This window comes from Sparus aurata, chromosome 9 (assembly GCF_900880675.1).
Source record: "Sparus aurata chromosome 9, fSpaAur1.1, whole genome shotgun sequence".
Classification (NCBI taxonomy): Eukaryota; Metazoa; Chordata; class Actinopteri; order Spariformes; family Sparidae; genus Sparus; species Sparus aurata.
The window spans coordinates 2529664-2556249 of NC_044195.1; the positions used below are offsets into that span (position 1 = coordinate 2529664).

At 42.2% G+C, this 26586-nt stretch overlaps 1 protein-coding gene across 3 annotated transcripts in view; it reads right to left on the minus strand.

Moving 5' to 3' along the window:
• The window catches only part of LOC115588349 (calcium/calmodulin-dependent 3',5'-cyclic nucleotide phosphodiesterase 1A-like), a 159583-nt gene that overhangs the window by 112055 nt on the left and 20942 nt on the right, over positions 1–26586 (minus strand). For 2 of the 3 annotated variants that reach the window (XM_030428936.1, XM_030428938.1), the window contains exon 2: positions 16890–16916. The exons of the other annotated variant lie outside the window; for it this stretch is intronic. In XM_030428936.1, the coding sequence (XP_030284796.1) occupies positions 16890–16916 (27 nt within the window). The remainder of the gene's footprint in view (positions 1–16889; positions 16917–26586) is intronic. 3 annotated transcript variants of the gene reach the window in all.

Below are 26586 nucleotides of genomic sequence, written 5' to 3' on the forward strand. Positions count from 1 at the left end.
CAACCTATCAGGACCCACTTTGTGGACTACAGCTCCACCTTCAACACAGTCATCCCCCACAAAATCACTGACAAACTGTCTACATTTGATCTGCACCCCATCTGTGACTGGCTTCTAAACTTTCTGACTGGCAGGCAACAGTTTGTCAAGATTGGAAATAGGACTTCAGCCAGCATTATCACAAACTTTGGCCCTCAACAGGGATGCATCCTCAGCCCCATCCTCTACACCCTGTTCACCTGTGACTGTGTCGCAACCCACAAAGACAACACCATCCTAAAGTTTGCAGATGACACAGCTGTCTACTCTGAAGTAGAGAGGGTGAGCAGCTGTAAATACCTGGGCGTCCACATCAGTGATGACCTCACTTGGTCACTCAACACCACACAGCTGGTAAAGAGGGCCCAACAGTGGCTGTATTTTCTGAGGAGGCTAAGGAAAATGTGAATGTCACCTGAGAGCCTCAGCAGCTTCTACAGCTGCATTGTTGAGAGCATTTTGACTGGTAGTAACACTCTGTGGTTCAGAAGAACTATTGATTTAGACATTTAATGCCTGCAGAGAGTGGTAAAGACTGCAGAGAAGATCACCAGACCTCCACTGCCCTCTCTGCAGAGCATCTACTACCACAGAGTACACAGGAGAGCTGCCTCCATCCTCAAAGACCCCACCCATCCCCAGCATTGACTGTTCACACTTCTGCAGGCCGGAGGTACAGAAGCGTCCAACCATGCCACCACCTGTTCTCTTGACCCAATTCCCTCCTTCCTTCTTAAAGACATCTCACACGACATCCTGCCATTTCTCACCGCACTGATCAAGTCCTCCCTCACTTCAGGCATTATTCCATCTCCTTTCATGACAGCTACAGTAAAAGCATTCCAACAAAAACCCACCCCAGACTCAGCTGACATCCAAAACTACCGACCTGTATATCTTCTTTGACCCCAATCAGTCTGGCTTCAGGACTGCTCACTCAACTGAGACGACCCTCCTCACAGTGTGTGTGCCGCCAGAGCCTTGTCCCCCTCATCCTTCGTCATTCTCCTCGACTTATCTGCTGTGTTTGACACAGTCAGCCACCAAATTCTCTTTTCCACTCTGGCTGAACTTGGCATCACTGACTCTGCTCTAACCTAGTTCACATTATACCTGACAAATCACACCTTTCATGTCATATGGAATGGCTCCTTGTCCAAACCTTTATTTCTGGAAACTGGTGTCCTTCAAGACTCAGTACTAGGAACAATTCTGTTTTCTTCATTAGATGCTAGATCACTAGGCTATGCAATCATATCACATGGATTCTCTTACCACTGCTGTGCACCCAGATGTTCCTCTCTTTTCCCCAATCCTCCAACACCCATGTTGCAACGCGCATCTTGGAATGTCTGGCAGACATGCACCCATCTACCTCCAAACACTGCTCAAACCACAACCCCAGTGCAAGCACTTCGCTTCACTACATCAACTGGCTGGCTGGTATCGCCATCGCTGAGGGAAAACAAAAGTCGCTCAACAAAGTCATGACTCTTCTCTATTCTGGTGCCTCAGTGGTGGAAGGAACTCCCGACGAATGTCAGGACAGCAGAGTTACTCGCCATCTTCCGCAAAAGATTCAAGACTCACTTGTTCAGACTTTACCTTGACCCCATATGCCATTTGGTCAGAAAAGATCTCTTCAGTGGCGTTCATAGGCTCATTCATCCCACACTATTACTTCTTCTACTGTTTTACTAAGCTACAGATATGCTACCTGAATGTGTAAAACACCCTCTGCTGACCAGGTTGTTTTGAGCAGCTTAAACACACTTCCCAATAGTAAAACCTAACAACAGAATAGTACAGTTAAAAGACAGAGTAATGACTCTGAGGCCTTAGCTTTGGCTGCATCCAAAAAATATTTCACAGTCATTAAAAATACCAGTGCCACGTGTAAATTAACAGATTTTGAAGCAGAGAGCAGCATTAGAGTTTCATATTATCCAAATGATAATATGAAACACAAGACATACATTTGCATATCTTTGTTGACAGTTCTGACAATTTCAGACACTGGGGGTAAATAGAAGGAGAGGAGCAGTGCGAAACACACTCAATGATGAATGTTGGCAACCCCCACAATTTACAGCCCAAAAGAGATCTAGTGGTCAATCTATGTTGATGAAGAGCAATCAAAGTTGTTATTCTTCCAAAGTTGACATCCTTTCTCCTTAAAGGTCCCATATTATGAAAAAACACGTTTTCTCTGGTCTCTACATATATAAGCTGGTCCTCCCTGAGCTTGCCAACTCTCAGAATGAGGAAAGCAAACGAGTCCTCCATGGTCTCTGCAGCCCACCCACTGGTAAAATGGCGCTCCTACAGGCTGTTCAGATTCAGCTCCTTTTGTTACGTAACGAAAGGAGTCATTTTCATAAGCCGGCCTCCTCTGCGCAGTGATAGGAGATATCCGAGAGGGGGCCTCCATCTCCGATGTGAAGTTCGGTGTGTCCAGTGGTAAGATAGCAGTGTTTCGCAATGTCGTCGCTCAAAGTTAGACACGCAAATTGCTCTGTTGTTGGTTGTAAAAATCAACAAAAGTGCCTATATTCTGTCCAAGCTACAGAACAACAGAACAGTGGTTGCATTTCATTTTTAACGACAACGTGCCGGCTCCGGTTCGCTTGTATGTGTGTGCTAACCACTTCACATCGGACTGTTTCAGTAACGAGGGTCAGTACAAAGCTGGCTTTGCCTCGACACTGACCCTCGTAAAAGGATCAGTCCCAACTGCTGCTAGCAACTGCACCCGAGCCACAGGTAAGTGTCGCCACATTTTGATAGTATTTACAGTTGCCTATAGTATGGTGAAGTCAGCTAGAAATTGGCTAACTAGTTAGCTCCACTTCGGTCCACTATGGAATGCCGTTTGAAGTGAGTTTAATGTTAATAACATTAGGATGGAGCTCGGTTGTCACAGTAAAAAGTCTGGAAACATGCCGACTGGAGACAGAGACGATGCGAACAGTGTCCAAGAGTTTGGAGACTGTGCTGGAGACAAACACAGCTTTCGCTAGCTGTTAGCCATTAGCTACATGGTAGTAACTGTCACAACACATACAAAAAACTTACATTATTCAGACACACAAACCATTCTGAAACATCCTGCTGCAGCCGCAGAGTCTGTAGTTATTTAGGAGCCTCTCCTTCTGGGTCCGATTCTCGGTCAAACTGGTATGGTTGAACGACAGCGTCTCGGCAAGCCATAGCGAGACATCCACTGTAAAACATTAGCGCATGCTACTGCTAGCACAAGCGGCATCCTCTCCCTGAGAGGGGTGTGTAGCAGGTAAGGCAGGCTTGACAGATGGAGCTCATTAGCATTAAAAGGTGTAGGCACAGAAACAACCTGCTCTCAGTAGAGCTCACTTGAGCAACTTTTAGACAGCTGAAAATCAGGACTACGGATGGGTTTGGGGCAAAGCATTTCGAATACAGTGCTGTTGAACCTCTGACAGCTGTGTGAAATTGATGAAACAGTATGATATGGGACCTTTAAGGTCTGATGTCATTGGGTCTGTTTAGAAACTGTAATAACCTATTTGTTTCTGAATTTGAAAATTTTAAATCTCATTGACAAATCGGGCAATGGTGATGATGACCAACCGCCAAAGCCCAAATCCAGAAATCATGACAACGCATATCTTTCCCTTTGATTCATAGTGAATGTGGCAGGAAAGGAGGAGAGACCCGTTTGTGTTTTGTGCCTGAAAACTCTGGCAGCTGAGAGCATGAGATCCAATAAACTGAAAAGACATTTGGAGACATTACACGCCTCTCATGTCAGTAAGCCACCAGATTTCTTCAAGAGAAAACTGGATGAATACCGCAAGCAGGAAAACCACATTAAAACAACAGCATCGGTAAGCAGCAAAGCACAACTAGCATCATACAGGGCTGCATACAGAATTGCAAAATGTAAGAAGCGAGACACGATAGCGGAGGAGCTCATACTCCCTGCGCATATGTGACATTTCGAATGACCTGGAAGATCAACCGGTGGAAAAACTGAAAGGTGCCGGTTTGGCCATACAAGTGGATGAGGCCAGCAATAAAGACTGGCTGCTTATTGCTTATATTCAATTCTTCACATCCAAGTCGTTGGATGAAGATTTGCTGTTTTCCAAATATGTGGCGAAGAGACCTACAGCTGACGAGCTCTTGAGTATTATTGACAGTTACCTGGCAGAACACATAATGGAATGGGAGAACTGTTTGGGTGTTTGCACAGATGGAGCACAGTCCATGGCTGAAAAAAAAAGGGGCTGAGGGCACTTATCATGAGGGTCTCGCCAAAAGCTCAGTGGATGCACTGTATTTATACACAGGCAGGTGTTGGCCGCGAGACAGATGAGCCCTGAGCCACTGGTCATTCATGGCATGGCATCAAAACAAACCATTAATCTGGTTCAGAAAAAAGAAAATAGAAGAACCTAGATGAAGAAAAACGCTCACAGGATAAAAGTAAGTTTTTTTTGTTGTTTTTTTCATGATGTGGGTGGAGGGGGAGCTTTAATCCAAATTTTTAGCTGGCTTAAAGTCCGTGTGAAGCAAATTCAGCCATTTTCTACTAAACACATTAAATAGGTCATAAATGTATTTCCTTAAAACATGTAAAAAGCCATTCAACCATTTAGAATTAAATTTTGGAGCTAGGCTCACAAACTGTGTTTTAAAATGTCTGTGTTCAGGATTTAATGGGTGGGTCAGAAATCATGGCTGCGTTACGTAATGCGGCCATGATTCGCATAAACCCGGCCCTGCTGCGGAAGCAGTATAAATACAATCAGTGCATTAACTTCAGTGGTTTTTCCGCTCGCTCTCGAGTCTTGGATAGCATCTCTTAGAATAGTTTGCAACTAGCTAACCAGTCAACCAGTCAGCTAAACAGTCATGTCTCCTCCACATCACTGGTGTATCTTTCCTGGATGCCACAGTGTGCAGGGTAACGGCGCTGTTAGCGTATTTAAGTTTCCTACGGACGACAACGTATGGAAATGGTGGATCGATTTTGTCAAGAGGAGCTACTGTGGAGAGTTAAAAATCTCCACCATCACCCGTCCCTGCAGTGTCCACTTTACCCCCGATAGTTACAGCAACTGTCACCAGGTAAAGTCTGGATATCTGAGGAGTCCGTTGACGCTGGTCAGTGGGGCCGAACCGACCCTCCCCAGCTTGCATCCTCCCGTCCCACCGACAGCGGGTGCCACCATCATGGCCGCCTGCATTATGTGCCCCCCTGCGACCATCTCCGTCCCGCCGACAGTGGATGCTCTCAACTCCGCCCCCGGCATTGTGTGCCCGCCTGCGACCCTCTCCGTCCCGCCGACAAAAGGCACTCTAATCTCCGCCATAACGTGCATAAAGTGCCCACCAGGGAGTGTAAGTGTGTGCTTATTGTACATTTGGGCAATTAAATGCATTTTGCTGAAGGTGCAAATCCAGAGAATTGATTTTTCATCGTGCATCCTGTCATGCCCATGTACTGTTAGCAAATGTTATTGCATTTAATCATGACATGATTTGGTCTCGTTCCCTGAGCGGAGTCCCTCTGACAGCACAATGATAATCCACAGGTAATATTTTATGTGCACCAATATAGCTATGACAAGGAATTATATGTAGACTGGGGTTTTACGTTGGTGTGTAATGTAAAACATGGACTGTGAGGAACAAGGCTGAGCACCATCAGTGTCTGACTCAGAGTCAGTTTCTGGCTCTGATGGCTCAATCAGGTCGGACTGGGTCCGTCCGATGACGCTGCTAGCTTCCATTGTTACTGTAGGTTACGTCCTTGTACAGTACACGGTGGAGGCTCCCCTCCCGGGCGTGGTTCCAGCGCCTCTAACTGACACGCCCCCAGCGTTTCACAGCAGAGAGAAGTGCTTGTTTTTCCATGATTTTGAGACCTAATTTTGTATACTTAGCAATTTTTTTAATCTTTCAAATTTGGCTCAGTGGTCAATGACACATGTTTCTGTGGTGTGACAAACTCATAACACATTTATTTTACGCGGACTTTAAGTGTTTGCTTTAGGAAAGGGCTAAAATAAAATATATATGTGATATGTGAATACCATGAGACTGACTGACTGAAGTGACACCCGTTTTGGTGAATTATAGCAGGTCCAGTTCATTGGCATCACGTTTGGGAGGGAGAGTTTGTTGTTAGGCAGATGTCTGTCATGTCTGCTATGTCCTTGTCCAGTGGGAGCTGCTGGTCCGTCATAGACCTCCTATGCTCACCCAACATTCCTTTAGGATTATTTTCATGATTAATTTATCAATTTTAGTGTGTCCTCAGTTTATAGGTTTCTAATGTGAAGTGTGTTAAACAACACTAATACATATTAGGCCTATTGTGGATTATTATGGAATATTGTGGCAGTGGATTATTGCTCTGAGTGGTTTTCCATTCACTCTGCTGATTTAGTTGCAGTCTTTCTTTACTACATTTATTAGAATATTTATTGTGACAATATAATTTGAACAAATGTGCCTACATTCCTACAGTTTAGTTATGTTTTTGATGTATTATTGTTTTAATCAAAATAATCATAATAACAGAAATGAAAGTAAATTTAAAGTAAACTATACTGTATATGACCATCAGTTCTGCCCACTATTTTGCTTGGTAACCCGTGGAGTTTTGTCTTTGCAAGAGCAATTCTGAAATATTTGGAGTCGCAGACCAGGAAGCAGCCTGGCCGCCTTTAGCACCCCCTGACCAGGATGCTTTACAATTTAAAATAAACATCTTTGAGGAACACTGCATTAGTTTAATTTATTGACATACAGAGGATCCTCATTGTTTACCTTGTATTATCAGTTCAACTTGCTAGGATGGGTCAACTTAAGATCCACCCATCCATCCATTGTCTTTAACCGCTTTATCGCACTTTATCCCTTTTTTTATTTGTGGGTTCACAGGGGTTTTTGCTGGAGTCAATCCCTGCTTTCTCTGGGCGAGGGCAGGGTACTTCCTGGACAAGTCGCCAGCTCATCACAGGGCCCTCACTGATGGCATAGGCCGCCATGCAAGGTGCCAACCACACATCAGGAGCAATTTGGGGTTAATTATCTTGCTCAAGGGCACTAGCTGCCCTGCTCTACCCACTGAGCTACAGCCGCCCTCAATTTGAGATGTTTGATTTTAATTTGAGAGAGGTTTTCACGACTCTAGCCTGTTTTCCTCTTTAACTTAAAATGTAATAGATCTTTATGGATATGGTTATGCTTTATGGTTTTTCCCTTGTCTGTTTTCCCCGCCTCCTTGTTCTTTCCCCTCTGCAGGGCTTGGCTGACGAGGCACACCTGCAGCCACTCACTCATCACTACCTCTATATATACACCTCTGGTCTTCACCCTTCTCCCCTGCCAGATAATTCCATCTTGTCAGTGGAGCTGACCATGTTCGTTTGTGAGTTTTTTGCTGCCTTGTGTTTTGCAAATAAGTACTGACATGTTCTCTTCCTCGTGTGTTTTTTCAGTTCCATGTACCTCGCTGCCTTGTTGCCCGAGTACCTGCTTTTGCCCTGGGCCTGAGTGCCTTCCTGGCACTGGAGTTTCCCGGCCTGCCTTGCCGGACACCTTTTGTTCCTTCACTTGTGGAGTTTTGTTAGAATAAACATTTTTTGCACCTGCATGCCAGTCTGTCTCTGCTTTGGGGTCCAACACTCAGTAGGCCTTAACAGAATTATCTGGCCAATATGGACCCCGCAGAGACCTTTGCACTCCGACAGGCTTTAGTGAGTCAAGGAGTCCTTATGGGCCAACAGGAGGAGGTTCTTAAGCAAATTATGGACACGCTTAGCCACCTTTCTTCAGGAGTCATTCAACTCGAGGGTCATTTGGACCAGGTGTCCACACACCTCCTCAACCTTCCTGCTCCAGTACCAGCTTCAGCTCCAGCTCCGGACTACCCTCCAGAGTCCGCTTTGGTTCCTCCACCCAACCATCCCTGTGAGCCCTTCATCCCCACACCTGCCAGGTACTCAGGAGTTTTAGGAACCTGTAGCCAGTTTCTCCATCAGTGCTCACTAGTTTTTGATCAGTAGCATTCAACCTACTCGACAGATAGGTCTACGATTGCTTTTATTATGAGTTTGCTGTCAGAATCCCCTCCACCTCCTGCTCCATCTGTCTCCAGTGGCTCTCCATCGGCGGCCTCATCGCCCCCCAGCATGGAGGAACCCATGCAGCTGGGTAGGACGAAGCTCTCCCCTGTTGAACGATGATGGCGCCTTGAGCTCTGCATTTACTGTGGTCAAGCCGGCCACTTCTCGCCCAGTGCCCAGTCCTGCCAAAAGAGCAGGCTCACCAGCCACAGGAGGGGCACTGGTGAGCCATACCTCTGTCCCTTCCTGCCCCACTCGACGACTCCAGCTTAAAGGTACTGTGTCTTGGTCTCAAGTTTCTTTTCCCCTGGAAGTTCTCGTGGACTCCAGTGCTGATGACAATTTTATCGACTCTTGCCCTGTCTCCCAGTTTAACCTTCCCTCAGAGCCCTTACCCACAGCTAAGGATGTGATTGCTCTCGACGGGAAGCTGCTAGGTCGAGTCACTCACCGCACTGCACCTCTGTCACTGCTCCTCTCTGGTAACCACCAAGAATCCATTTCTCTTTTTATAATTTCCTCACCGACTACCCCTCTAGTGTTAGGCCTCCCTTGGTTAAAGCTGCACAATCCCCACATTGACTGGTCCACCTCTGCCACCACCAAATGCAGCCTTTTTTGTCATTCGCACTGCCTTCACTCCACTGTTCCTACCACAGTCTCTGCTACACCACCTCCCCCCAGACCAGTTGACCTCACTCTTGTCCCTGCACAATACCATGACCTCCAGGAGGTTTTCAACAAGGATCGCGCCCAATCCTTGCCACCCCACAGACCCAATGACTGTGGCATAGATTTACTCCCTGGTGCCCCCCTACCGCCTACAATCTCTCCAAACCAGAAAGGGAGGCCATGGAGACCTACATTACAGACTTCCTTGCAGCCAGACTTAGTCGTCACTCCGCCTCTCCTGTGGGGGCGGGCTTCTTCTTTGTGGACAAGAACGACAAGACCCTTCGCTCCTGTGTTGACTACAGGGGCTTAAACAGAATTACTATACGGACGAAGTACCGGGCAGCCCTCACCAACACGACGGCTCGGAACAAGAGGTTAGCGGACCTACACCGGACCACTGTGCCTGAGTTTGGTTGTCCTCTCGGGACCTTCCCCTACAGACTGACTCCCGGAAACTGGCACCTAGGTACATCAGCCCTTACGAAATTGACCGGATAATAAATCCCACGGTGGTGAGGCTATTGCTTCCTCCTGCCCTCTTGGTACACCCATACTTTCATGTTTCCCTCCTGAAGCCGGTTTCCACCAGCCCACTGTCCCCTCCAGCCGAACCCCCTCCACCCCCCCAGATCGTCGATGACCACCCTGCCTTCACTGTCCAGCATCTGCTTGATGTGCGGAGGTGGGGCCAGGGTTTTCAATACCTGGTGGATTGGGAGGGGTATGGGCCGGAGGAACGTTCCTGGACCAAGCGTTCCCTCATTCTGGACCCTAGTCTGTTAAGAGACTTTTATTCTCAATACCCAATGACCTATGCATCTTGCATAGGGCCCCCCAAAAAACAGAAATGGCCCTGCACATAATATACCACATATTTTTTGAGTCAGTTTGTTAGTATATGAGAAATTACAATGGCTGTTTAGTCAAGTCAGGATAAGTCAAAACTGGATAAATATATTAAAGACCAATATTGTAAGTTATTATAAGTAATTCAATATGTTATCAAGACTCTTAAAATAAAATAATGTACAGTAAGTTAAACTTGGTATGAAAGGCACTAATCCCCCTCTGATCTTCCTGGTGTCATTTAGCAATACCTATGTCACAATATATTGAAACGGATATTTCAAGACAGAGTAGCCGACACGTTTGCTTCTCAAGTGTTTGTGTGTTTCTTTCCTGGAGAGCTGGTGCTGTGGTCACTTGCAGTTTATACAGGAACAAACAGGCGCAACAGTTTACATGCACATTACACACACAGTTGTCTACAATGCAATGAGTGGCAATGTACTGATGTTCTGAGAAGGGAGGAACTTTGCCTTTAGTTCTGTGGTGGTAATTCCTTGTGTACAGAGAACTAAACACAGGAGAGAGTAGTCATTTCTTTTTTTCAGAGACTTCATCTGCATCTGAAATATGATGTTTTCACTAGTATCAAGTGAACTCCTGCCCTGGCGAGTGTGTGATGTGTCCAGCTGGGAGCCACCCTTTCCCCAATAAAAGACTCTTCGAATTAAAATGCCACACTTCCTATTCAAAATGGTGAATATTGCCATAGGATGATGAGTCTGAAGCTCTGAAGAATCACTTTACCTGCAACAGGCCACAAAAAGTATTTTCATTAACCAAACAATGACTTCAGCTGACAGCTAACAGGAATGTTCAAAAGTTTAGCAAGCACATAAACATACTCACACATGTCCACTCCCAAGAATATTCACGTAAAATGAGTCCAAGCCATCATCTAGCTGAAGTCAGCAGCACTGGTACAAGTCCTGGCCTGTTTTGTATTGACTCCTGAGGTAAGGAGTGCAAGTTCTCCTCAAATCATGGCGGTCACTAACTGCTGTCACATGGTAAACTTGAACAAATGCTGTATATTCTACTTGCTTTTAACAGGTTAAATGGCCAATACATTAATTTAGTAAATAATACTTGCTGCTATGCTTAGACTTCACTTATCAAAAATGACAAATTCAAAATAACTTACAAAAAGCAAGGTCGCTGGTTCGATTCCCCTGGTTTGCATGTCAAAGTGTCCTTGGATCATATACTAAACTGCAAACGGCTCCTGATGTGCTGGTAGGCACCTTGCATGGCAGCAACTGCCATCAGTGTATGAATGTATGAATTATTGTATATCGCTTTGGACAAAAGCATCTGCTAAATGCCCTAATTGTAACACATTATATTGTGAGGCGATATCTTTAAGCAAAACTCTCGCCAAAATGCAACCTAGGCTTTTTTTGTTAATGTACCTGAGTCAAACCTTTGTGTAAACACATAATTACGACGAAAGATGCACTTTTAAAGGTCCCATATTATGGTCATTTCTTCTTCTTAACATGGTTCCTTGATGTCTAAATGGAATGTTAGTAACATGCTTTGGTCGAAAAAAGCTGAAGGATTGAGCACAGCAGGGTTCTTGAAACACCAGTTTCACAGCCCTGCTCCAGGTGGCTGGTTTCAGTGCCTTTCCCTTTAAATGCTAATGAGCTACTGCGTGTGCCACCCACGGTGCCGCCCACCTCTTCCTGCCTGCGGAAGACGTGAGGACGGCATCATGTGACCATGGCAACGGCGGAGTTTGTGGGAGTAATGGCTGCCGGACAACAGACTACGGTCCGACCCAGATCAACAAGAGGCTCCACAAGAAAGTAAGCAGCCAAGAATGAACATTGATGTTTCTCAGTGGTTAGTAGTTAAGTTTGTTACCTCGACATTACTTTTATGTTACTGCAGACTAACAAAAGTTTTACGGGCTTACTGGCCGTCTGCCCCGCGTTGTTACAGATAACAGCCCCCTTCTCCTGCCTCAAGTGTTTACATCATAAAGCTTAGCCAAACCTCGGCTGGTGTTTACTGCTGTCCAGTTGCAGTAACGTGGATGCAATTTAGCAATAGCCGTTACAAGAGAAAAGCGTAACCCCATATTATTATTTACCTTTATGTAGCCAGGTAAGTTCAGTGCAGTGACGACCTGTAATTAGCTACTGCCAGCAATTTTCAACAACTAGTTTTCAATAAGCCACAGTTGCCTCCCATCACCTCTTTACCATCAGAATAGTTTTTTAACCAGTTACAACAGTTTATAAACTTTAAATATATTACCAAAGAAACAATGCGACATGATTAGCGATCATAGTTGATCATGAATGATCAAAATTCTGCATAAAAACAGGTGTTCCTGTGGCAATTGTGAACAAATGCCTACAGAACCCAAGAATATCTGCTGTATGGAAATACCACAATTAAGTGTGAACACTGGGCAAACATGGTTGTCATTTTGCTGTCTCTCTTTTCTCTAATCTATTGTCACTCACTTACCTTTCATTATTTCTAGGTTACACGAAGACTACAGCAGCTTCCTGAGGCATCATCATGCATGGTGGACCCTCCCGGCCTGTAACGTGTCTGCCTGAATGTATCTGCACTGCAGAACGCACTGAACATTTATCGGACAGACTATGGACCTTTACATCTGAGGGGAATAGTGCAGTAAGCTTTTAGTCCCATAAATACTATTCATTTATCGTAAAAGTGTTAGGATTAAAAGTACATAACTGCGTCCTCTATCTTACATTGCTTATAGTTTTATTATCTTTTCTTTTTTTATTGTCAAACGATGAGAACACAAAACAGTTAGGAAAGATGTTTTATTGTAAAAACATTTGTAAACATGTGTTGACATGAATGAAATAAAAAGAAAATAAATATCTGAAGTAAAACAGTTTGACTTTATATATCAACTTCAATATCAATATGAAAATAATAACAAAGAAAGTATCTAGTTGCCATGGGTGTAAACATTCAGTGCTGACTTTATATTGAATTGTGTTCAGCCAATATAGCCTACAGAAGCTTTGTAAGCTGGTGCTGGGGGTCTCTGGGGTGGAGAGTGAGAGTTGTGCTGCCTGTCTGCGTTGTCCGAGAGGTCTTCAGGGATTATGAGTTTCAGCACCTCGTTGACATATGGGGCAGGGTCCTGGAAAACCTTCTCGAAGATCAGGTCCAACAGTGCATCACCTCAGTCTACAGTGCAATAAACAAAAATGTATGTTTACATGAAAATTGCAGTAGAACCAAAAAGCCTTGTGCTGCAGTGTTGTAAAGTTTCTCTTATTTCTCCTAATTACTTCTTATTTATACAATTCTCCTCATTATTTATTTAGAAAACCATCTTAAAAGAATTCAGATTTTAAGTGTTTGTGTTTGTTTTCATCCTTTTGTGTGATGTCTGTGTGTCCATGTTTATTTTAATTTGTGAGGTTCAAATAAAAGATTGTAAAACTTACGGAATGTCGTCTCTGTCTTCACGGGTTTGGCTCTGCACTCTCTCTTTCCTGGACTTTGGAAAGCTCAGTTTGAAAAGAGGATCTCCTGATGATGTGGTGGCTTGTCCTCTATCAGCCTTCTCATTGTAATGCAGTGCAGCCAGGTAGAGTCTTGAACAGTAAAAAGACAATCAAACATGAAAACAATTTCAAGAAATGGGCAAATGTTCTCAAGTGATCACAGTTTAATTTACCTGCACAGCATTCCCAGATATGGATAGGAGTAACACATGACAGCACTGTTACAGTATAATTCGAGCACTAAAGGCTGCAACACGTTACGTTACTCTGATCTGACCACTTTTTTTCAGTAACAAGTAATCTAACGCTTTCCAAATATTTCCAAACCAGTAATCAGATTAAAGGTATTTCTTCAAGTCACTGTGCTCTACAATTATTTTTGTCATTTTCCTTGGTAAAAATATATATTTTTGCTTTCTTCTTGCGTCTCGGGGAGTGATGTCACGTACGTCTCAAGTCACGTTTTAGCCATGAGGATAACTCACGTGTACACCACGGAGCAATACAAAAATGGAGGGAGGAGAGAAATGCGCGTTTTCTAGCTGGAAATATGGTCATTATTTTGAGTTATTAAAAACAAAAACACACAAATACTTGGTCAAGGGCCTGGCCCGGCCGAGGATAGCGGTCGGGCTCGGGCAGGAAATCTAAACTCTATGTAGCAGTCAACAGTACACTGGTTTTGCCCCGGCCTATGCCAACATATTCCAGTTTAGAAAACATTTTCAAATGCATTATTTCACAAAATCCTGACAACTTAGACCCGGTGGAGGGTGTGTGTATGTACCGCTTGACCGACCGGGTCTCTGGGTTTGCATGTGGTGACCGTGTTGATGGCGAACTACAGGCTCGCGGTTAGCATTGGCTTGGAAGCTTGCGATTAGCGTTAGCTTGTACTATGTGACACTGCTTGGTTAGTTTGTGTAAAATTGCTAAATAAACACAGGTAACATTTGTACATGCAGACATTTCCCTAGGACACGTATTACATAGTGTGCAAGATCAGAAACGTACTACACACAATGATTATGCTGTAGCACTAACTTGTGTGGTCAGAAGCTAACGTTAGCGGTAAGCTGCTAACATTACCTTGTTCTCAATGTCAAAACACACAGTACATCACTCAAGAGTTCACCCTTATCTACAGACACACAGCTAATTATTTATATACTTACATGTCCCTCATCTGCAGGTATTCCACGCAAAGTTGGAAGTTCCCCACCGTTTAGAAAAAAGTCTCTGGACTACTCCTGCCTTGTACTGACCGAGGTTGGAGAAACAGTCAGTCTGGAGGTGGTTAGCACACACAAACAGTTTTTGCTAACTGTAGCTGGGACGTTGCCTTCAAAAATGAATAAATCCATGCTGCTCCTCTGTCCTCTGCGGCTGGGACACGATGGAGTGTTGTGTGCTCCTCTTTACAGCCAACAACAGAGCACTTCGGGTTGGGCTCTGACATGGTGTTTTCATAACATAATGGCAGATCTCCAAGAAGGTAACGCTGTAGCTGGTGGGTGGAGCCACCTTAGGTATGCGGTGAAGGGAGGGGACAGTGTGTGGTAATATGCAAATGATCAGTCGATGACGTAGACATCCAAAGCCAAATTTGACTCGCTCATCTGGACACTGCAGGAGGACACTGTCAGAAACCTGTATCTCACTCAAAAAAGCATGGATGGTCTTTTTTCAAAGTTTTTAGGCGTGTGGCAGCACCATAGACCCAAAATAACACACCAAATACCAGAAAAAGTCAGTTTTTCATAATATGGGACCTTTAAGATTGACCGTATTTCCGTTGTCAGGTCAAACTCCTTTTCAATGGGAGTGCTACAGGCACTACTATGATATCATCAAAATCTCTATTTTTAAAACACTGATACGGCTTGACACAACATGAAACTTTGCTAGCAGTATCACCGGGGTCTCTACACATGAACATTGAGCATTGAGAACATTGTTTGTGTACACAGAGTTTACTGAAAATAAAGTTTTTTTAACAACACATTAGCAGATGCTTGTTGTGCTCACCGTCGTCCTGCTAGTGGAGAAGTATCGATTTCCGAATGCGACTTAACATGGAGGTGAGTTAAGGTGGACCGCTCTTCAAGCTTAGTTCTATATAAATGCACGGATAATTCGTTGTTTTGTCATTAGCGAAAACAATATTGACCTTGAAGTTGAAAAAGCAGGCCTCATATAAGACACAATACTAAAATAAAAAGCCAGAAAAGTCACGTGAGATATCGCATCGCGTTGTTGCCGGAAGACAGTAGTGTTACACCTTAACTCTCGTCCATGTTACATTGTATTCGGAGATCGATACTTATCGGCTGCAACACAAAACCACATTCATTGTATACGGTCATGTCCTCTATTGTGATGTATTGTACTCTTCTTAATACACCTTAAAATGAGCAAAAGAGACTGACTGATACTTGATTTATGGAGAAAATGGCGATACAAATATAAGGGGGCGAAAACATCATGTTATCTGTATGAAAGCCAATATTCATACATATTCATATTATTTTAGATCATCCCTGAAATGTGGTGATCAAAAACAAAAATACATGTTACAGAGGCAGGATATGTTACAGTGTCACTAACTTTATTGTATACAATGATAACAGTGCTTAAAAAGAGGTTTTTCTATCTATATGTTTGACGAAAACCAGTAAATCTGTGATTGGCCAATATTGGCTGATAATATTGGCCAATTGATATATTGTTAGGGCTCTTTAAGGCAGTCTTAAGAAATCTTGTCTGCAGTCTTCTTACACCTGCTACTTACAGAAAGAGGTACCAGTCTTCATGCTTTGCATCCACACAGATGCTTCCCTCTTCACACCCCAGAACCAAAACATGAAAATCTGTTTACTGCCTCGTGTCAATCATCTCACTCCCACATTAAGAAGTAGGAGTCTCCTTCAGGAATTAAACATGTCACCTTTAAGGCATGGTTGTGGTATCCATTTATTCTTCCCATATTCTCATCAGCCAGAAGAACAGTTCATGTCACAATTTTAAGCTATTCCAAGCTATTCTGAACCTCTTTCATGTTCCATATTAATCTTCTCCTTTCTTATTGAAAACAAAAGGCTTCCCACAACACTGTAACACTGTTCTTTACTTCAATTGAATTTGATCTCAGTATGTTCATGCTAGGAGTTGCTGAGTGGGTGTGAAGTGGCATTCTATACATGTCCTGGTGTGCAAACTGAGAGTGAACGGATAGATGGATGAATAGATGTATGTACAGAATCACAGCCTCGCCTCGGCTGTGATTCTCTCCTCATATGAAGGATGAAGCAATTGTTTTAACAACAGACTGACTGCAGGGAGATGTGAAGACACCATTGTGGCAAGGCATAGTGCCGTTGTCAAGGTAACGAAACACCTTCTTGTAAACTGATTGAAATCTGTTTTATTATCCATCGTTACAGCTAGAATCAGACATGGAGATGGAGTGGGTGAGAATTAAAGTTCAAGTCTACAGACATTCAGGCACTTCCTTTCCCTAAAAAAACCCTACAACTTACATTTTTTATAATATTAAATTTGTATCATCATCATTGGTTAAATCTGCAAGGAGCTGTTGTTTTTGGGCTTTTCTCTCTTGGGTAATTGAAACGCTTTCCGCCTCAACCAGTAATTTAAATGAAATTGTGTGTGTGTGTGTGTGTGTGTGTGTGTGTCTTACCTCTGTGAAGTGCTTTTATATTTCTGCCTGTAAACATGAAAAAACAACAACACAACAGTCACTTAAATATTCCAATCACATGCTGAATTCAAACAGCCCTCATCATAAACTGCCTGTGATCACATATGTGTGTTATTTAGTAGTTCAGGTTACATGATGCACAACTGGTGCAAAATAACTTTTCCCCCAAAACACAATCATTACAGAATTATCAGTAGATTATTTTGTGTCAAAATGACAATTCTTTGGACAGAATTTAAACCATTAGCTCCAGTAAAATTTGAAAGTTTGAAAAAGATACACCTTGCCAGCTGTCTTGCCAGAGAAGACTCTCATACTCAGTCTATGGACCCAAAAATGAACCTGTTTCTGTCATGTACAGTGGCTCGCAAAAGTATTCACCCTCCTTGAACTTTTCCATATTTTGTCACGTTACATCCAGGGAGGGAATTTCGTCATTTTAGGGGCAAGGCCATTAGGCCTTCACTTGTTGTTGTTTTTTTTTTTAGGGGCAACAAGGCCACATGACAGGGCACAAAGGCCATTGAGTAGAATTTGATGATTTACCTTTCAGATTGATACCATAACATCCTAATATATAATAAGACATGAATTATGTATTAAAACATTTTTTTTTAAATATTTTTTGGGCCTTTTATGGCTTTATTGATAGAACAGCTGAAGATATGACAGGAAACAGGGAGAGGGGGAGTGACACACAGCAAAGGGACCGAGGCCGGGAGTTGAACACAGGTCCGCTGCAGAGCCTCGGCACATGGGACGCGCGCTCTACCCGCTGAGCTAAACAGCGCCCCTAAAACATTTTTTAATACCAATATTAAGTTATTGTTACATTAGAAAACAGTTTTTTTTAGGAGGGTTGTGCTTAGGTGAATTTGGTGAAGGTACTGAATATTAGTAAATGTACTGAATATTTCTCCCAATAGAAATTCCCCAAAATTATGCCAAAGCACATTTTTTCCAAACAAAAAATTGTAGAATAACCAGCAGGAGACCATTGATGTGTGGAGTGAGTTTGCTGACACAACACTGAATCAGTCCCTCCAGAAAAACGTGATTATGCGATCGCATAATTCAATGCATAATCAGGCAAAGTCCGCATATTTATGCGGGGGCTGTATTTTTTCAAATACGCCGCACTTTCGCTGCATAAATTGCTGATTTCCACGCAAAATATGCAGGGCTTGCATGATTTCATAATCCCTGCATTTTCATTGCAAAACAGTCATTAGCAGAAAGTTGAAAAATGTTGCGTTTACTTCACACAAGAGCAGCCATTTCCCCCCCGTTGCCATGGAAACGTTATGAAGTGACGTAATTACACGACGTGGACATCATCGAAAAGCTGCAAATCCCGTGATTAAGCCATGATGAAGCCCGCAAATCAGTCTCATTTGCCAACAAAAAATCATACTAGTTTCAAAAACCTTAAAGTTTTAAGTATATTAGTAGTATGTAAATTTACATTACAGTAAGAGATTGTACTTTGTGCATTGGAAGCACTTATTTTAACAGAAGATGTCTGTTTTGTATCGCTACCTCTGTAAAACAGGAAGCACACATTATTTTTTTTATATTTTATTTATTCATTTTTACAGAAGTTGTAGCATATTCCTTTTGTAAAGCTACAGAACTTGTTTGACTCATCAATGTTTTGTAAGCTTGAGCCACGTGTTTATTAAGGTCTGAAATAAAACAAACTGAGAACTTAAATATTCTCAGCACTTTCTGTGATGTAGTATGCTTGCTTATCATAGGAAGTAATAAGAAATGACTCTTTACATTAAAGGAGAACTTCGGTCGATTTAAACATGCAGCTTCATTGCTCAAGCTACCCTTGACTTGCCAGTACTGAAGGCGCGAACACATTTGGTCCAACCATTACAGAGCTCCGTGAACGGAGAGTTAGCATTAACAGCATGGGGTCAGAACTTTACACTGTGTTTTAAGCGTCTTAACATGCTCCACATCTCACACCAAAAGTTATGCAACATCAGCAGACACCTTAAAACACAGCACTGTAGCGTGTATGACTCAAAATGAATAAAAAAGTAGTTAAAACAGTGTGTTTGTGCAAGCAGCCACTTACCTGTTTGTTGACATCGGCGTCTTCCGGTAGCTAGACCAAACTAGTCGATCCGTCGAGCGTGCGCTTACTCCCTCACTGGCGGAGACGTAAACATATTCCAGCATTTTCGTGTTTCTGTTCATAATGTACATGTCCATGTTACAGCCTGTCATGAGCCATGAGCCTTACAATAGCCTGTTAAGCCTGTTGAGCGCACGCTCGACGGATTGACTCGTTTGGTCTAGCTACCGGAACACACGGATGTCAACAAACCGATATGTAGCTCCTTGCACAAACACACTGTTTTAACTACTTTTTTATTCATTTTGAGTCATACACGCTACAGTGCTGTGTTGTAAGGTGTCTGCTGATGTTGCATAACTTTTGGTGTGAGATGTGGAGCATGTTAAGACGCTTAAAACACAGTGTAAAGTTCTGACCCCATGCTGTTAGCTGTAAACGCTAAATCTCCGTTCACGGAGCTCTGTAATGGTTGGACCAAATGTGTTCGCGTCTTCGGTACTGGCAAGTTAAGGGTAGCTTGAGCAATGAAGCTGCATGTTTAAATCGACCGAAGTTCTCCTTTAAGGTAGTAGCCTAGCGAGAACAGGGTGTTGGGGGAATCACTTTTTTTTCTCTTTTTCATCAAACCGCAGTTTTTGCAAGTTCCCGCGATTTTTGCAAGTTCCCGCAATTTCATCGCATAAAATTGCATAAATATCCCGCATATTCCATCGCATTTTTTTAAGAAAACGTGCTGCATAATCAAGGATTTTTGTCCGCAACAATCATAAAAAAACTCTGTGTTTTTCGGGAAGGACTGAATAGTGAAGTTATTGAATATTTTTTGTAGTATCTCTTTTCGGTGTTGCACTTTGTAGACGGTCCCTGCGCCCTCGTCTCACAGACAGCTGACCATACAGACCAGTGTTAATGTCCAGCCCGGAGGAGCGCTCGTTTTGATGAAAATACAGTTGTAGCTTGTTGTCTACCTTACTACTATGGTAGTTAAGAGTTGTTGTTTGTATTTTAACAATGTTTCGTTTATGAGTTATTGATCCGGGAGGTTTGAATCTGTGAATATATTTCCAACTTTACCGAACTAAATCCTACCACATAAGTCAGTTACATATCATATCAAAACCGGCTGAGCTCGCTTGCTGTGCTCTAAGTGTCATTTTGAGATGCTGCTGCTGTTTGAGAGGCTTTCACATGAGATCATCGCAGGCACGTGCACACATAAGGCCTAAGGGGTGCTTGAGCCCCTGCCCTTTTTGCCTCGTATTATAAAGTGCCCTTTTTGTGTGTTTTTTTAATGAATAAATAAATTCCTGTTGTGCAAAGCGAGGTGAAAAAAACTACCGAACGCATTTTGTACGTAATATGGTGTTGTGTGTGCTGAGCCTTTAAAGCCGCTTCTCTGTCCGCTGCAGCTCACAGAGAGAGAGAGAGAGAGAGAGAGTGAGCGAGCCTGCCTCATGGAGAACTCCACCACGCACATAGATGAGACGTGACAGTGGAGCAGTTCGTTAAAGTTAGAAATATATTCACAGATTCGAACTTCCCGGATCAGTAAGGTAGACAATTAGCTACAACTGTATTTTCATCAAAACAAGCGGCTGGACAATAACACTGGTCTCTATGGTCAGCCGTCTGTGAGACAAGGGCGCAGGGACCGTCTACAAAGTGCAACACCGAAAAGAGGTACTACAAAAAATATTCAATAACTTCACTATTATTCAGTGTAGTGTCACCAATATCACTCCACACATCAATGGTCTCCTACTGGTTATTCTACAACTGTTAGTTTGGACAAATGTGCTTTGCCATAATTTTGGGGGATTTTCATTGGGAATAATATTCATTAACATCACTAATATTCAGTGTAGTGTCACCAAAATCACTCCACACATCACTGGTCTCCTGCTGCCGGCAATATTTCACTTATGAATTATTGATCCGGGAAGTTTGAATCTGTGAATATATTTCCAACTTTTCCGAACTCAGTAGAGCGACTTGAACCTTTGTGAGTTATAAATCCATTAACATAACTTTATTTTAGTGGCTAACAAGTCAACGTACTTGAATATGAGTCATATTTCAGAAGAGCGCCCATTTGTGCTTGTTAAGCTAACTGCTTGTTAATGAAAGTTAAGCATAATCTGACAGCTCTCTGTGTCGGCTGTTTGTCTTGCAACAAATCTTAAACTTCTTCCAGATATTGAGTTTATTGTGACTTTGCTGTTGTAAACATTGCTGTTCCTACTAACAGTCACAGTAGTAATTTCTTGGTTTTGTCACATTTTTAGATGTGTAGTCTGTATTTCTAGTTTGCACTTGCCCTCCAATAAATAGCCTTTATTTAATTAATAAACCAGTGTTTCATTGCTTTTTAAGAATTGCAGCTGAATTGCATGTCTTCCAAACCTCAGTATTATGATAATGAGAATAAACCCATGTTGAATATAACTTGTTGACACAAAAGAAATGGCAATTACATATCACTCACAGCTACACAGGATACACAGCTAAGTAGTTAGCTTTTTATAAGTACTTTATTAATTTTACATTAATTAATCTACATATTGTGGGCAAAAAAAAAAATGGCGCGCGCGTACTGTCCTCGTCTGTCTTTGAGCCCCTGCCCCTCTATAATCATGTGCACGTCCCTGGATCATCGTGATGATGAGACTTCACCTACACGAACCGTGAACTTACTTAAGTTACTGTGAGTGACTACTGTGCGCTCAGGTTGCTGTAATTCAAGGCAAGCCCAGTACGCTGACCGGGCCAGGGGCACAAAGGCCACTGTGGCCGTACGATGATCATTTTTTCACGGGGCATGAAGGCCAAAGTGCGGGGCAACCCAACCGTGGCCGCCGTGAAATTCCCACCCTGGTTACAACCACAAACGCAAATGTATTTTAATGGGACTTTATGTGATAGGCCAACACAACGTGGTGCATAATTTTGAAGTGGAAGGAAAATGACACATGGTTTTAAAACATTTTTAAAAATGAAAAACAGAAAAGTGTGGCGTGCAAAAGTATTCACCCCCCTGAGTCAATACTAATTTGTTGAACCACCTTTTGCTGCAATGAAAGCTGCAAGTCTTTTGGGGTAAGTCTCTACCAGCGATGCACATATAGAGACTGAAATATTTGCCGATTCTTCCTTGCAAAATAGCTCAAGCTTAGTCTGATTGGATGGAGAGTGTCTGTGAACAGCAGTTGTCAAGTCTTGCCAGAGATTCTCAATTGGATTTAGGTCTGGACTTTGACTGGGCCATTCTAACACATGAATATGCTTTGATTTAACTTGTATTACCCCAAGGTCTCCCAATTGGGGGACTTTAAGACATGCAGAACAACCACAGAGCCACCACTGTACTAATTATGAAAGAATATAGTCATAGTTTATACAAATTAAACAGCAGAAGCTGGGCTAAAACGTGTAAAAAACATGTTGCTGCACTTGATCAAAATCAACCTTAGCAGAGACAATGTTCACATATTGTACTATGATTTGAAAGAGGTTGAGAGCTTTGGCAGCAATATTTCTAAGGGATACACACCCTGAAAGTGCTTTTTTTTTTTTTTTTTTTAGGCGAGACTAAAAATTATTGATTTTTTGCTGTGTGCCATATTCATTACTAATCACTCAACAAATCCTCAACGTGTTCCCTTTCCCATGACACCAAAAGTATTCAAATAAACCTTGTGGTTGCAGAGGTACTCATTTTATTATGGATATGCAATTTTCGAACAGAGGCCTAGAAAATTGGCTTGGGGCTTAAAGGGTTAAGCATTCCATTGTAGCTCTGCCTGTATGTTTAGGCTCGTTGTCCTGCTGGAAGGTGAACCTCTGCCCCAGTCTCAAGTCTTTTGCAGACTCTAATAGGTTTTTATATATATATATATATATATATATATATATATATATATATATATATATATATATATATATATATGTATATATATATATATGTGTATATATATATATATATATATATATATATATATATATATATATATATATACACATATGTATGTATATAGTTTATTCTATTTATATTTTTTGTGAATATTCTTATACTCTGTTTTGAGTGCTAGTGAAAAAAAAAGCCCTCAGCATTTCCCTTCAGTTACTGAGACTAATACTAGACTACCAGTCTTATTGAGTTCGTCCTAATCAGAAAAATTACCATATGGGTTGAAAATAAAAGACAGCTTGTTACAACCTAATTTTATCATTAGGTTGGTGAGTTCTAGTGGCTGTACTAATTATTACAGCTGAAGTTGAGCAAGTGAAGAAAAGTAGTAAAAAGAGCAAGAAGTCTATATAGAGAGGAAGGCGGGGAAGGACAGTCAGGGTAAGCCAGTACAGGACTGCTGTTTGTTTTCAGTGTGAAACCAGAAGTCAAGGGTGAGTTATTTTAACTTGACTTTAACATAGTGAAGTTGCCTCACAAGTATGATGTGACCTTTGTAATGGAAGTGACAGAACCACCAAACCACCATCTTTTGCTTTATTTAATTGATGCTTAGTCAAAATAATTTATATTTCATCTATTGTGAACTAAATTAAACTCATCAACCTCAGCTTGTTTTGTTTACCATGCTTTATGCACAAAATTACAAAATTGAAATAAAATTATAATTAAAGATGCAAGCAGTGATGAATTGGCCCTTGCAGTCCACCGTCGGGGTGTGCCATGTAGATGTATTCAGGGCAAGACCCTCTTAATATTTGAGCAATTTGGAGTAGATGGCAAATTGTATAAGGAAGTTATAATGACGAAGGCGATGGCGAAGCGTCGAAATGGAAAGCACCACCAGGTGTGACGTGGGTGAAAGCTTTTGATAAATTTTGTCCACAGATGCTACTTGCAAAGTTTGTTGCAAATGGGTGAAATAGCCTAGGAGTAGTTGGAAGAAGTAAGTTTATAATTTTTTCACAGAGCCTTAGTGGCTTATGGGCAAGTAGTCACCTGAGTTTCTTGTCATTCGGACGGACCAATGTGGAGATATACAACGCTTCTTTTAATGGCTTTTTGTCAGGAGAGTCCACAGATGCTGTGTGCAAAGTTTGGTGCAAATGGGTGAAATCGCCTGGGAGGAGTTCAAAAAAGTAGGTTTGCGACATTTTGCAAATTTGCGGTAAAAACCGGTAGGTGGAAATGGGCGTGGCCTATATCACGAGATTCAGCAGAATTCAGAAAAAACAATAGGGACCTCGCAGGTTGAGACCTGCTGGGGCCCTAAATACACAAAAGTGTTTGCATGTGCAGAAAAAAAAGTGCTCTCCAAGAGCACCATAATGATTAATTTGACTTTAAAATATACATAACTTTCTTCTGGAGTAGCCTACCCCTGTTCAACTTGTTTCCTCCAGTGTCCACTCGTCCCTATTGTTTTCCGAATTACCACTTTTTCGTCCCAAATGATTGCATTTTTCACTGCCTGAACATACCCCAAAACTCACCAAAACTTGGAATATAGGTCACACCTGCCGAAAAATTTCATAAGCTATTGTCATGCTCAGTTTCCACTACTAGGTGGCGCTATAATCAAGGAAAGTGCATTCTGGCTTATAACACACATATACTTTGCCTTTGTCGCACATTCAAAAAACTTAGATCTACGCAGTCACTTAATTCTGCTGAATCTTGTGATAGAGGCCAAGCCCATTTTCGCCTGTCATTTTTTTGGCAAATGTCGGAAACTGCTTTTTCATACTCCTCCCAGGCGATTTCAACCATTTGCACCAAACTTTGCACACAGCATCTGTGGACTCTCCTGACATAAAGTTATTAAAAGAATATTTGATATTCCAAACAATACTCAAGTTATTAAATAACAACTTCCTGTACATTTCGCTCAAAACACAAAGTGTTGTATATCTCCACATTGGTCTGTCTGGATGACATGAAACCCAGGTGACTACTTCCCCATGAGCCCCTGAAGGTCTGCGAAAAAAATCATAAACTTACTTTTTCCAACTCCTCCTGTGCTATTTCACCAATTTGCACCAAACTTTGTAAGTAGCCTCTGTGGACAAAACATATCAAAAGCTTTCAACTACGTCACTCCTGGTGGCGCGGTCCATTTTGATGCTTCGTCATAAAACCATCAGCTCAGTATAGCCTCCACATACAATTTGCCATTTACTCCAAATTGCTTAAACATGTACATGGTCTTGCCCCGAATACATCTACATGGCACACCCCAACGGCAGCATGCCCTGACGCGAGTGGACTGCGAGGGCCCATTCATCGATGCTTGCAGCTTTAATCTTAGCATGTATCTGCTGACTGTGGCACTGATATTACCTTTGGAGGCGGATCAGAGCCGCAGCAAACTGTCCCTCCCTCTACCTCTGTAACTTTCACACAGATGGAAATGCGAAGGATCGCCTAACCCACACTGACAGGGCAGTGTGAATGGAACTACTGGTTACTTCTATGTTGATTGCTTGCTCAACCTGCAGGTAAGTAGTGCTGAGAGCTGCTCTTACAGCTGTTCTAAACATGTTATTGCTATGATAGCCACAAAGATTACCATGAATTTTTCTGCTCAGGGACTACAGAAAAATAGCATCTTAGCTAACTCTGAGGTATTTACAGCAGCTAGTGCAGTGCCTATTCAAAACCTGCAGTTGAAAAGGGACAAACACAATTAGATCAAACATTGTGCTTCCTTGAGTATTGTGCAATGCTTCACTTGAGTCCAGCTGGGCTTACGTTAGATCTAGGCCCGCCAAAATCTAAAATAAGTTAAAAAGAATAAAACAAACAAATTGTTCAATAGATACATGAATATGCTATTAAATGCACCAAAAAGAAAATTGAAAATAAATGAAGGCATTGATTAATTTGTAAAATGTGACAAAATTATATTTCTGCTTCAATTTGCCTCTGTATTTATTTACTTTCTGATAAAATTTTCAATTTAATTCATTCATTTTTAAAAAAAAAATTCTATTCATTTCTGTTTTTCTTCTCCCTTTCCTTTTCCCCTTCTATTAATTTTTAAAAACATTTATTTCTGTATTTACCAAAGGAAGTGTTTGTCAATCACAGTGAGTCATGGGGTTCACTCTTCACATATTGATTAATTGACATCGGAGTGCATAGATCAACTACACATGCCTTGCTCCCACAATGGTAACCACTTGGCCAGGCTCTCTCACTATTCTTCAGCTAAGAGGAAGCCAGCTCACAAGTGTCACTATAGGACGTGTCTGCTTATTTTCCAACCTAATCTGCACTCACATGGGTTCTGCAAAGTATGACAGCTTCAGTAGCTTGGATAACAGTGATTTGGGGCACTGAATTTGATGAATTTGTTGTTTATCAGACCACAAATGACTCGTGAATTAGGTGTTCACACCTCAAACAGCTGGGTGAGGTCTTTCAGGCCCAGGCCAGGTGTGACCCAGCGAGGAGAGTCAGCTTATAAGACAACTACAAGCAGGGCCGGCTCTAGGCATAGGCTATTATAATAAATATTAACAAAATAAAGAAACAGATAAACAATGACATGCTTCTCACTTGTGGTGCTAAGTCACGTGACATGTGGTCATTGGCTGCGCACCTCTGAGGGTCAG